The 13,602-nt window shown below is 36.6% G+C and overlaps 1 protein-coding gene across 3 annotated transcripts in view; it reads right to left on the bottom strand.

Annotated features, from left to right (window-relative positions):
- Positions 1-13,602, bottom strand: part of PARN (poly(A)-specific ribonuclease) — a 200,433-nt gene that overhangs the window by 93,261 nt on the left and 93,570 nt on the right. For all 3 annotated transcript variants that reach the window (XM_069085981.1, XM_069085988.1, XM_069085997.1), the window contains one exon: positions 10,201-10,275. In XM_069085981.1, coding sequence (XP_068942082.1) covers positions 10,201-10,275 — 75 coding nt within the window. The remainder of the gene's footprint in view (positions 1-10,200; positions 10,276-13,602) is intronic.

Here is a 13,602-nt window from a genome sequence, read left to right as displayed (position 1 = left end):
TGCTAAAACTAATGATGGTATCTTATGGGCACACACAAAAAATTTTCCAATTGCAAAGTTACAACTTAAATTTTCTATGTCCTATGCCATAATTTTCCACCATTCCAGTATTTTCCCATTAACTGCTAATGAAAACAAAGTACAAAAAAATTATCTATAAAATCACTCACAGTGTCCCAAATGATATGAAAAATTATGAAATAAATGGCTAATCAGGCAGTAGAAAAAACTTCTTAGTCTATTTTAAACTACTATTTTATATAATCCTACTTATTTTGTAAGATATTTAGTTGTTGTTCATTCAGTCCTGTCCAATTCTTGTGACTCTGTGGACCACAGCATACCAATTGCCATTTTGTTCTCTACTGAATTAAGGCAAACAGAGGTCAAGTGACTTGTTCAAGGTCACATAGCTAGTGTCTTAGGCTGGATTTGAACTCAGGTTTTCCTAACTCTAGGCCCAGAGTTCTATATACTGAGCCACTGAGCTATCTCCAAGATGCTTAGTATGTACATACAATAGTTTGAGCTACAGATGTTGAGACATATTGTAGACAGAAGGCATTGCCAATATCAATTAATGGTCACTAAAGATCAGTAACAAGCTAATGATGATTTGAATTCATTAGCCTACTAATGACTTTCGATCTCCTTTTGTAGGATAATCATGCTCATCTTGTAATAAATGATCATTTGGGAAAATATACTACTTCATCATGGATATGAAACAAATGATATATTCTGTGTTTGATTTTTATCTTCTGGAGTTAAAGAGATCTAATTCAAAAAGTTTAAGTCAGAAAACAAGTCTAGAAATGTAAGGCATAGAAAAATGATTCCTGAAATTAAACTAAAGCTATAAGAATAGAAGATAAAAAAAGTAAACTATGATTTAAGGTTTTACTGGACTGAGTCTACTGAATTCTGCTACTATTCAGGCTATTTTTTAAAGCATCACACATTTTTATTAGTCAGTGTACTACCCTTAATATAAGGTAATTTATACACTAAGATCCACCAAAGGCATTCATTTAAATTTCAAATACAATATAATCATATTTATTTTATTGTTGGTAATGGAAGAGGCTACATTCTAATAAAAGACTCATCTTAAAGCTAGGCATGTCAATAAAAAGGACTGTATTCAAATATCTATCTTCAAGTAAACTACTCTTTCAACTGGTTTACTGTTGAATTTGGTACAATGGCCAGCGACCAAGCACATCTGTAAAAGGAGCTGGAAAAGAAAATGGCAAACCACTCCCCTATCTTTGCCAAGAAAACCCCAAACAGGAACACAAAAAGTTGGTCATATACTGAGCAGCAACCACAACAATAAACTTATCTCCCACCAGCTGGTGATCCTTCACTTTCTTCTCTTTAAACTCACTGTCCTCGGACAAAGCATTGCTATAACAATGAAAGCATAACAAAGCTTTGGAAAAACATCTGATAATTAAAAGTAAAATGCTAACATTATTAAAATGCTATGCTGATCATGTTTTTTTTTTTTTAAAATAAAAGGTATTTAATTTATTTCTGTCTGGGGAGTGAAAACTTCTCAGGCAGTTTTGATTGTTAACTTCCCTCTTCCCCTTCCATCGCTGCTGTCAATCAGCAGCAAGCCCTTACAGGAGTCTTTTGACCTCCACCTTTCTGACAGCCCTGGCAACCTTTCTTCCTCCCCCTCCCTTGCTGTCAATCAGCATCCTTGTCTTTGTAAGCCCGTTTCTCAGCCACTGAGATAGTGGTGGCTTTCCTTGTTACTTGCCATTGGGGAAGATTTTCGCACCTGAGACTTGAGTCTGCCTCTCAGCCAATGGGAGAAGGGACAGTTGGGGAAAGGGGGCTTGACTGCATTAGGGTTTAAAAACTCTGTTCAGCCCACATTGCGCCTCCTCCTCATGGTCAGTCATGGGGAGGACCGCCCTCTTCTCCTGGGGGAAGAGAATAAATTCCTGTTCTTATTCTGAAAAATGTCTGTGTTCTTGATTAAATTTTGGATGGGGTTCCTTATCCCAAACATTTCTACAACACTGAGCTCACTAAACATCAATAAGTTGTCAACCAGCATTTATTAAGTATCTACTATGTATCCATCACTGTGCTAGGTACTTGCAATACAAATGCAAACAATATAACAATTCCTAGTCTTAAGGAGCTTCACTCTAATGGGGGAGATGACAAGTACATATATACAGCATAAATAAAAAGATAATTATAACAAATAAACACAATACAAGTTAAATACAAGAGAGTTTGGGAGGTAAGGGACTAACAATCCGGGTAATCAGAAAAAAAGGCATTATGCAGGAGATGGTGTTTGAACTACATCTTGAAAAAAGAAAGCAATTCTATAAGGCAAAGTAAAGGAGGGAACACATTCCATACATAAGGGATATCTAGTGCAAAGGTAGAGAGATGGAAGGAGAGAGATTGAATGCTATATGTAATAAAGAGTAGAGCAGTGGGAATGATGCCCAATGAGGCATATCATTGAAACCAGGTTGTATAAGGTTTTAAAAGCTAAATTGATTCTAGGGGAAGGAGGAAGTTACTGGAACTGACTGAATAGGGGAGTTATATGATCAGGTCTGTGCTTGAATCAAATCACTTTGGCAGCAGCATAAAGAATAGACTGGAATGGTGAGAGATAAGTTAAGGAGGTCAATTAGGAGGCTTGCAATAATCTAGACAGAAAGTGATAAGTATTTAAACTAAGATTGTAGCTGCGTGAATTTAAAGATGTTTGGGGTCAGAAATGGCAAGATTTGGCAACTGATTCGATATGTGGGGTAAAGGAGAGTGAGGATAATGCTGAGGTTACAAATCTAGGAGTCTGAAAGAAAAGTGATGCCTTCGACAGAAACGAAGGTTGAGAGGAAAAATGAGTCCAGATTTTGAGAGGTCTTATGGGGTCATAAAGAGACACTCATGATGATCGATTCCAGAGGTTCTGTGACACAGACCCCTTGGGCAGTCTAGGGAAGGCTGTGGATCTCTTCTTAGAATGCTTTTAAATGCATAATATGTAAAATATACAGGATTACAAAGGAAACCAAATAAGTTATCAAAATGTTGTGGGTTTTTTTTTTTTTCAGATTCCAGGTTAAGAACACTTGCTATAATCCAATCCCCCTCACTTCATAGAGGAGGAAGTTGGGCTAGAAAGGTCATATGACTGGCCCATAGTCCTAGAAGTTAAATAAAGTCAAGACTCAAACAGGTTCCCTGACTCCAAATTCAGTGCTATTGGCTTTTACTGCTCTGTGCTATCCTTTGTAATCATATAAACATGTAGTATGTATTCATTCATACCTGCATCTCACTTTACTTTTCTTAAGGGAAAATGCATTGTGTTTAACAGAAATATATAATGACCAATGGTAAAAAGATAAGAAATCCAGAAATTTATATACAACTTAAACATGAAAAGCATCTGGCAGAACAAAGACATTACTGATTACTGCAACTGTCCTTACAAAAGAGGCATAAAGTCATAATTTAAAGTGTCTATTACTTATCTTTGTAATTTTCTGAGAGAAGTCAAAACTACATTGTTGTTCAAGATTAAGGACCTTTGCATACAAATGAGAAATAGTTACTTATAGGATTTGTACTTAATTTTGGATTTTCTGGACTGTCTTCAGTATAAACAAGCATTTGCTGATTTACACTAATCACCAGAAGTATTATTTTCATAAGACCTCATCTTGACATCACCTTTGTTCTAAGTGAGTTTTCTTGACATTACTCAAAATGTTAATTGGTTAAAGAAAGTAAATTAGAATTAGGTTATGTTCTTCTCAAGCACAGACATTTCTGATCAATCAATTTTAGTATTTCACAAAATTGAATTAAACACAAAACTAGTTTAAAGTCAACTGCTGCAAAATATAAAGGGTAAACTTATTTTTTGTTAATAGTAGAAAGTTACTATTTACAATCTGCAAGCTCAAGTGCTAATATAATTTTCCCTATACAATTCTTTCTACTCCTCTAATCTTTTTATATGATTGAAGTCAGTGATCAGATGGTAAAGTGTAATTTATTATAAGTAAAGATTACACACACACACACACACACACACTGGATTTAGCCGAGCCCATATATATTTGACTTGTAGTAAATCAAATATAAAGACTAGAAACTGTCTTGTTGTTTTGTGCTTGCATTCCCAAAACCTAGCACAATCCCTGACACAGAGTAGGCACCTACTAAATGCTACTGATAGACTGGGTGACTAAAAAAAGACAATGTAGAAGACAATAAAAAATAGAGCTGGAATGAGAGGAAATGGGTTTAAATGCTGATTCTGTTCCTGATTACCTCTGTGTACATAAGCCTGGATAAATCACTTCACCTCTTAGCATCTCAGCTTTGCTATCTGTAAAATTAGAGAAATGGACTAGGTCGGGAGAGAGGAACCTGTGGCCTAGACACCACACATGGCCCTGTAGGTCCTTAAGTGCAGCCCTTTGACTCAAATTCAAACTTCATAGAACAAATCCCATTAACAAAAGGATTTGTTCTGTAAAACTTGGAATCAGTTAAAAGGTCGCATCCAAGGACCTAAAAGGTCACATGTGGCCTCAAGGGTGCAGGTTGCTCACCCCTAGACTAGATGATCACTAAGATCCCTTCCAACTCCAAATACTAAATAATTTTAAACAAGTTCTTAAGAAATTGGTGAAGGGGGCGGCCAGGTAGCACAGCGAGTAAGAGCACCGGCTCCAGTGTTGAGAAGACCTGGAGATCGAATCCTGGGCTCAGACACTTAGCACCCACCCAGAAACACCTGGCCTTGTAACCTTGAGCAAGTTACTTAACCCCAATTGCTTAGGGGCGGCCAGGTGGCTCAGCAAGTAAGAGCACCGGCTCCAATGTCGGGATGACCTGGATCAAATCCAGGCTCAGATACTCAGCACCACATCCAGAAATTATAACTGGCCGTGTAACTTGAGCAAGTTGCTTAACCTCGATTGCTTAAAAAAAAAAAAAAAATTGGTGAAGAACTTCTGGAACTACTTGGAGTTTAAATGGTTCAACTGCACACATTTCCAATATCCATCTCCTTTGAAATGACTGTTAATTTGTATTTTTAAATTATTGTTCACATTAAGCACTAATCTCAAGCAATCAGAATAAATGTCAGAGTGATTTCAGTTACCACTTTGAGATATTTCTAAAAAAAAAATTCATTGACACTAGGGTAATATTCTGCATGATATTTAGGAAAGAATAAGAGATAATATTTAAACACTATGATTAAGAGACCAGGAAGTTCTAATATATTTAAAAGATCACTGGGTTCTTTTCTCCCATTTAATGCTGTTGGTAGAATAAAGACTCTTGCTAAATGTCATATCAGACAGAATATGTAACAAAAAGGTTTTATTTTTTTTAATTGCTAACATTGGAACAATGTAACCTCTAAAATCCTGATGGCTTCTAGCTCTCCAAAGAAAAACCTAAGATGAAATCCTAAGCTTCTGATTATGACAGGAAAAATATTAAAAGTGTAGGCATTAAAGCTACTACCTTGTCATATCCTAGAGTCCAGTAAAAATATTTATGAGATGAGGAGAAAAAAACACATAAAACAAGTCTTCAAAGTGTAAAGCTGAATAAACTCTCATGGTTTCAAGGACTAAACTTTCTGTCTTGATTATAAACTTCTTGTTTGAAAAGTAAATATAAAGGTGTGGTGCATGCCACCTGTAGACAGTCACAACTGTTGCATAAAACCATCATACACACTTACTATCTTTCTATATGAAAATACAAGAGCAAGAAGATTGAAAAGAGTGACAGAACAATTTAACTAATTTTAGAACACTGAAAATTTCCCATTAGAATAGACATTTTAAAAATTGTTTCAGAAATGAACTATTTCACATGAGATGCTTATATCTTTAAAACATATACACTTTTCAAATCATAAAACATAAAACACTGTCCAAATTTTAAATCTGTTATGAGTCATTAACAAAAAAAAGTTAAGTAGCTTTAAAAATTCCTTAAACAGGGGCGACCAGGTAGCACAGCCAGTAAGATCACTGGCCCCAGTGTCAGGATGACCTGGGGATCGAATCCAGGCTCAGATACTTAGCACCACACCCAGAAATAACTGGCTGTGTAACCTTGAGCAAGTTATTTAACCCTGATTGCTTTAAAAAAAAAAAATTCCTTAAACATAAGTAAAAAATGCTTATAAATGAACTAAAGATGCCTTTACAAGATACTACATAAATAGGTATCTATTGATTTTTTTCAATATTATAGTACTGATTGAACAATTGCCAATGTTTCCACTGTAGTGACTAAGTAATTTAAATTAACATTTGCAGCACATTAAGGAGAACATAGGTCCTTATCCCTCTTATCATAAGGATTGTGAATACCAAAATCCAAATTCTGACAATCTTCTAATGAAGTATTCAAACAATTCTAAAGTTATGATGTTGTGCAGGGTTTTCTCCATCCCCCTACCATAGGGAAGTGATTAGACTGCAGGGTCGGCTCCGCCCTCCCCCACTGGGTCTCTGCCCTTTCCCAGTGGGCTCACCTGCATAGAGGTGGGCGGGCTTCTGGTCAGGCATGGGAATTGAGGTCTGTTCTGACCAATCACTGCTTTCGTGGTACCTACTGTTGGCCATGTGGGCCCTCTTTTATAAGCTGAGGTTTTACCCGAGATCTGGGCTGTTGCTGTTGCTACTGCTGCTATTGCTGTACCTGGGACATGGGGTAGTATCTGCTCAGCCTGCCATGTGGCCTGATCAGCCAACATGGTGTTTTAATAAAAGGTCCATTCTAAAATTATTACTTGGGTCTTGCTCGAGTTAATGAAGGTACAGCAATGGTAAAAGACCAAAAACACTATCAATGGCTATCTCAGCCTAAAAAAAAGTCTTTCCAACTCTGAACCACACATGGCTAAATGGGAATGTATTTATGTTAAAAGTCCTCTGAGACATAACAAAAGAGACTACAATGGCATTTAGATTCTATTAGCAAATTCCATGTCTAGAGAAAATCACTTATGGAAGGAATTTTTTCTTTTTAGCAAAAGGACTTTTAAGACTCATGAGCAGTTGCAAGCATACTTAGTAGATGGTTCTGTTTAACTGTTTTCTGGAAATGCATTTTATGGTACATGGGGTTATATCAAAAATGAGTACTAATAAAAAAATTTAAAGAATACTAAAGATTTTTCATTTATTGTCTATAGAATCCATTCAGATACCTAACAATGTCTCATCTTAACCTGTAGTTTTCTCATTTAAATTAGGAGTGAGATTAATTTGCTTGGTGGGTATAGCTAAAAAAACAAAAAAACAAAAAACACCCCTCTGCAATGGGTGTAGCGATAAAAACAAAGCATTGAACATTTTCTTTAAAAATATTTTCTAAAGCCAATACATTTAAACAAGGAATCATGTTTACATTTTAAATTAACACTTTGAAAAATCTCAATGTTATCCTCAGAGGTCTCTGTTCTGAAAGGACACTGCCCATCACTGATATCTTATTAAAAAATCTCACTGGATCATCTCTAAGATGGATCAGACATACTAAATCTTGCTCTATAGAAAAGTTTTCTAGTGGAAAAATACAGAAATTGAAGTCAGACCTGGGCTTACATTCTGGCTTCTCCATTTATTAGCTTTGTGCCTTTGGGCAAGTGTTACTTGAATTCCCTGAGTTTAGTTTTCTCATCTCTAAAATGAGGAAAACAAAGAATTTTACAACTAGAAAGGGCCTTGGAGAGATAGCTCAGCCTACCCCCAAGTCATTTTACTGATGACAAAACTGAGATCCAGAGAGATGATGACTTGTCCAAGGTTACACAATAAGTCAGAGGCCATGGAAGGACTAGTATTAAGACTTCCTCATTCCTAGTCTAGGCCTTGTCCAGTATTTTTTCCACAACATTATCTCTCATAATGAAACTCTGAGGGTTTTCCTCTCCCAGATTGATTCTTTTGTGAAAGCAAACCAGGCCATCTTTTGGCTCAATTCTTACCCAGTCTTTGAATGGGCATTGCCTCAGACAAACTGAGACCTGGGAAAGACCTTAGTTTAAAAAGGCCAAGGTCTCCCACAGCATAAAGGGCCATCTCCAGCCATCCTGATGTATGTCCTGCCACTGAACTCTGATGACTCTAGAGGAGAAAGTTAGGTTTATGATTGCACAGCTGTGTCTCACTTAAATCCAATTCGTTTGCAAGTCTAAACATCACCCTGAAGTCACTGGTCTTCTTCCAGAACAAAGATGAATAACAACAATCTCTCAGAATACTTAATACTGCCAAACAAGTTCTTAGGAAGATCAAATAGGATGCCTTCTACCTTTCATACCATCACTTTGCCACTTCTTAGCAACCTTTCTTACTCTGAGGTTCATTCTTACTACTGTTGCTGGTTAATATCCTTCCAGTAGACATCTACCAGTCTCCAAGTCATACTTCATTTTTCTTTTCTTTTTATTTTTAGAGGGCAATTGGGGTTAAGTGACTTGCCTAAAGTCACATGGCTAGTAAGTGTGTCAAGTGTCTGAGGCCATACTCCATTTTTCAAAGAATAAAGGCCCTGGCTTGTGATATTTCACTATATCCTGCCTCTTGGGCTCATACTTTGGCATTTCAATATACACATATATTGAAATATATATACAATACACAATACCCTAGATTTTACTATCATCTGTGACCATTCTAACTCTTGGATCCTGAACTCTGAAATACAGGAAGCAGTTTGGCAACAGGGCTAGACTGGGGGCTACAGGAATCTGGTATAAATCAAGCCTCTGCCATTTATTATGTGAGTGACTTTTGATATTTATTAGTCTAGAATCATGAAACAAATTTATATGTAACAACAAATCCACAGCAACACCTTTTTTACTCCCTGTGCCAACAACCCTTCCTTATTCTTTCTTACTCTAATATTATATATACTCTGAATTCATTTTAGAGCACTTACACCTATTTCTTGAGCTGACTGAATAACATCATAGACACAGGCAGATGGGATTACTAAACTATCTGATGGATGTATACCAGGTGAAATGAGAATATGTACAGAATATGTATAGAAAACAGATAAAGGGATAGAGACCATACACAAATTACTTTCAAACTCCCTCCACTAATACTGGTAATATACTAATACCTTCTTTGCAAGTTATAATCTCAGAGAGTTGCCTAGAGTACTGAGAATTTAAGTGATTTTTCCAGGGGACACATTACTAGTATGTGACAGAAAGAGGACCTGAACCTAGGATTTCCTGGCTTTGAGGCCATCACAGTATTTAGTATGACCCAGACATCAGAGGATATATGACAAAAAAATTTCACATACACATAATGTAATTATACTCTTAAGGTTATATAAGTTTAGCATCTAGCATTCTATTGCCATTAAAATCCAGCATATTACTAAAAATACCTTCTTTAAGTGATAACTTTTCAATTATTAATCTTCAAGGTATGTGACATTCTTGAAGATCTAGCTTCATAAATACTAAAAGTTATATGTTTCCCTCAAAAAATTATCTTTTCACCTCAAAGAATGTAAAGAAAGAAGTGGGAAACTCAGCCTCAGTGCTTGAGATCAGAAGTTGTGCTTAATCTATCTCTGAAAAGCTTATTTTTTACAAGAAAATAAAATAACCTTCAGTACATCTTCCTGTGAAACAAATGCTGCATAAATCCTTAATGGGAGGATTATCCTGGCATTTCCAACTTTTAAAGGTTTTCAAATATGAAACAGATAGAAACTGGTCAATATAGCAGTCCCAATTTCAGGTCCCCGTTAGCTACTGTTTCATATGCTCAAAAAAAAAAAGCCTATATTTATGTGATAAAGTGCAGTTGACAAATCTGAAGCTACATTTTGTATTTTTTAATAAAATGGGGAAAAAAGTGCAACAGAAACAAATGTAAAGTCTATTACGAAGTTTCTAGTCTAAAAATGAAGCATTTTAGAGGAATAAAGAAATTTGGGCAGGCTTCTAGTCCAAGTGTTACACTTAGTGAGTGTTTCTACTGATGCCACTAATGTTCTTGAATCAGTATTTAGACAAGTCTTTGATAATTAAAGCGTCTTGGAGATGCACTATTTTTTCTTAGGCTCTTGGGGGTAAAGTATACATATAATATAATAGATTGGAAAAGAACAAAAGCCACATATCCTTACCAATCTGCACTTGTTCAGGCTGACTCAGAGATACAAATGCTGATGTATCATCAATCCAAGATACCTGAATGTTACCTGTAACAATGAAATATATATATTTCAAGTGAATATATGAGTTTTTGGTACTCTCAAATCTGATTTACATATGTGAAATACTTCTCTTTTGTATGCTTAAAAAAGATAATTAAGCACCAACACAAACTTTTGAAAAGATTCTCAGTATTAGTATTATTATATTGCTACCTAAAACATCAATTAGTCAGAGTTCTCAATTAACCAGAATACTTTTATGTATTTAATTTTTATATGAAAGGAAAAAATTTCTTAACATAAATTGATTTATTTAAAAAAGGGAAAAAATACAACTTAATAGTCATACCCTACACCTACACCATACTGAAGAAAACATATCTCACAGTCTCTGATACAAAGAAAAATCAAAGGTCACCCAAGTAAAAAGGCAAATTTTATTTTGAGAGAAATGTAAAATGTCCTACTAATAAGTTTTCAAAATAAAAATGACTCAATTATTCATAATAAGTAAAAATATATTTTGATTCTACATTAAATCCAGTTAAAAGAAGCAGTTGGAAATAGGAGAAGGAAGGCAGTAGAAGAGAATGGCAGACAGAAAACAAAGAGAAAGAGGGAAAAAGAAAAAGGGCAGTAATAAAGAGACCAACATTCTTACAGACACAGAAATACAGCTAACTGCAAACATATATATATACACACACACACATACATAAGGAGAGAGCTAAAGAAGGAGAGATAGAAGCAAGGAGAAAGGTTCAAAATAAAACTAGTTATCCAATAACAAATATCTACTGAGTAACTAATACGCTCAAAGCACTGTGCTAGCTGTTAAAGGAGACCCAGAGTAGGTAAAGTACTCTTTTTGGGAATAAAGGAATACACAAATAAAAATGTTAAGTAAAAGCAATGCAATATATGCCAAGATGAGGGTGCTTCATAAGTTCAGAGAAGGAGATCATGCCGGGCCCCCTTATCACATCACCAACTGTTCCCCCGACAAACCTCAGCTTTAGATTATTCTCACCATTCACTGCATTCACTCCCTATACAAGTCAAAGATGGGAAATCATACAACCAATTCTGACTTGAGTCCACTACAAATTTATGGTATGTAACTTGAAGGAGGCTCTTATTGCTGCAAGGCAATCCTTCTAAAGCTTCCAAATTAACTCACTATCCCTCTCTCCATAGTGGCTCTTCCAAACCTTTTCATTCCTTCTCAAACCTCCCATGGCCCTTCCTCCCTCCATTCTCTCAGCTGAGAACCCAAAACCTTCCCCTCTTCAAAATTTCCCTGTTTTCAAAGGCCTAACCATTCTTCCAGTCTCCAGGTTTATAAATCTGGCATCATCCTCAACTGTTCACTCTTGCTCACCCCATACATTAAATCAGATGTCTTGGCATTTCAAGTCTCACAACATCTCCTACATCTGATCCCTTTTCTCTACACAGCACATCTAATGCTTGTTGTGAAGACACCACTATCCTATTCACAAGATTCATAACCATGGTACTACCCTTGGCTCCCCACTCTCCATCTAACATCCTAATTAATTGGCATATGTTGACATTTCTACCTCTACAAAGTCTTTCACATCTGACATTTCTCTGTATTTGCACAGTTATCACCTTACTTCAGGCCCTCAACCCTTCTTGCCTATATTACTGCAGCAGCTAAGTACTCTGTTGAAGTCTCTCCCCTCTTCAATTTGTATTCCATGTAAGTGTCAAAGTGATTTTCCTTAAGCTCAGATCTGACCATGTCTCCCTGACCCAATCAACTCCAGTTGCTTCCTATTTCCTCCAGGATCAAATATAAATCTCTAAGTTTAGTTTGTTAACGTCCTTTACAACCTACTCCCAACCTATCTTTCTAGACTCTCTGAACATGATTCCTCCTCCAATATTCTGTGATCCAGTTGAACTGGTTCTGTCTCCGTTCCTTCACACATGAAACTCCATCCCTCCATCTCCCAATCCAAATAGTACAATCCCTAGATATTCCAGGAAATTCATGCCCAAGCCACAGCGATAAGGAGTCATGACAGTTCCTGGAAAGCAAAATAACTAGAGAGATCTATGAAGTCAACTACCAGCTCCATGAGCAATCTGTCAGACATACAGGTTAGGTTGAACTTGTGAGACACAGTAAGAGAGAGCCAAATCTAGGTTCTAAACTGTATAAGGAGACAGAGCAACTAAGGTCAAAACCTAGTCTGAGTAATCAAGAAAAAAACAAAATCTAGTGATTTCTACAAAAGATGGAACCTAGCCGGAACAACCACATCCTGGATCAGGCAAAAGATTTCCAAGCATTTCTAATGAAAAGGCCAAGAGTATCCTTAAAATGTAAAATCCCTATAGATATTATCCTCAAGTTTGCCTGAAAGCTCATTCTTGGTTATAAGCTTTGATCCGTTTTCATCTGGAATGTCGTATCTTGGACTTTCCTCTCTTTTAATCATGGTAGCTGCCAAGTCTTGTGTGATCCTGACTGTGGCCCCTTGGTACTTGAACTTTTTTTTAACGTTCTTGCAACATTATTTCCCTGACATGGAAGCTCTGGATTTTGATGATGACATTCCTGGTTGTTTTCCTTCTGGGGTTTAGAAATGCATTAAAGTACTCTATTTCACTATGAAAAAAATAGAGCACTTGAAAGCAAGCTTTATAAAAAGGCCAGAATTTGACAGAATATCTGAAAGCTAAACAAAGGAGTCAAGAGAAACACAGAAAGGCAAATACATTTGGTTATTCTGAAGAAACTATCTGATAAATTGTTTACATTATAATATGGGAAGAAAAAGAAAGTGTCCTCTCAGAACCCTAGAATCACAGAAAAAGTTAATTAAGACAGGCAGATGACCTGGGAGTGGTTCGGTTCTGTTTTGACGGCCTTGAAAAAGGGCAGAAAAAAATGAGGAAAGGGGGGAATATCCTGTGGAGAAAAGGAAGAGAAGTGCATGGGCTGAGGACTATATGAAAATGGAAGCTATGAGGGAGAAGAGGTATATGATGAATCTCACTTCCATTTGAACCAGAAAAAGAAGGGCTGAACACATTTCATGCAAACACAGTCACACATACAATGAATGTGGTATAGAAATACATTTATCAGTGCAGCCAGTTGGTGCTGTGAATAGAGTACTGGCCCTAGAGTCAGGAGGACCTGAGTTCAAATTTGGCCTCAAGACACTTGACACACTGTGACCTCGGGCAAGTCACTTAACCCCAACTGCCTTGCCTTCCCCCAAAAAAGGAAGGCAGAGAGGGAGGGAGGGAGGGAGGGGGGGAGGGGGGAGGGAGGGAGGGAGGAAGGAGGAAGGAAGGAAGGAAGGAAGGAAGGAAGGAAGGAAGGAAGGAAGG

Source organism: Petaurus breviceps, unplaced genomic scaffold (assembly GCF_028583685.1).
Source record: "Petaurus breviceps papuanus isolate PSGF00001 unplaced genomic scaffold, PetGlider_PUasm1.0 118, whole genome shotgun sequence".
NCBI lineage: Eukaryota > Metazoa > Chordata > Mammalia > Diprotodontia > Petauridae > Petaurus > Petaurus breviceps.
Note: the sequence above shows the minus strand (reverse complement) of the source record. Positions and strands in the feature narration are given on the sequence as shown.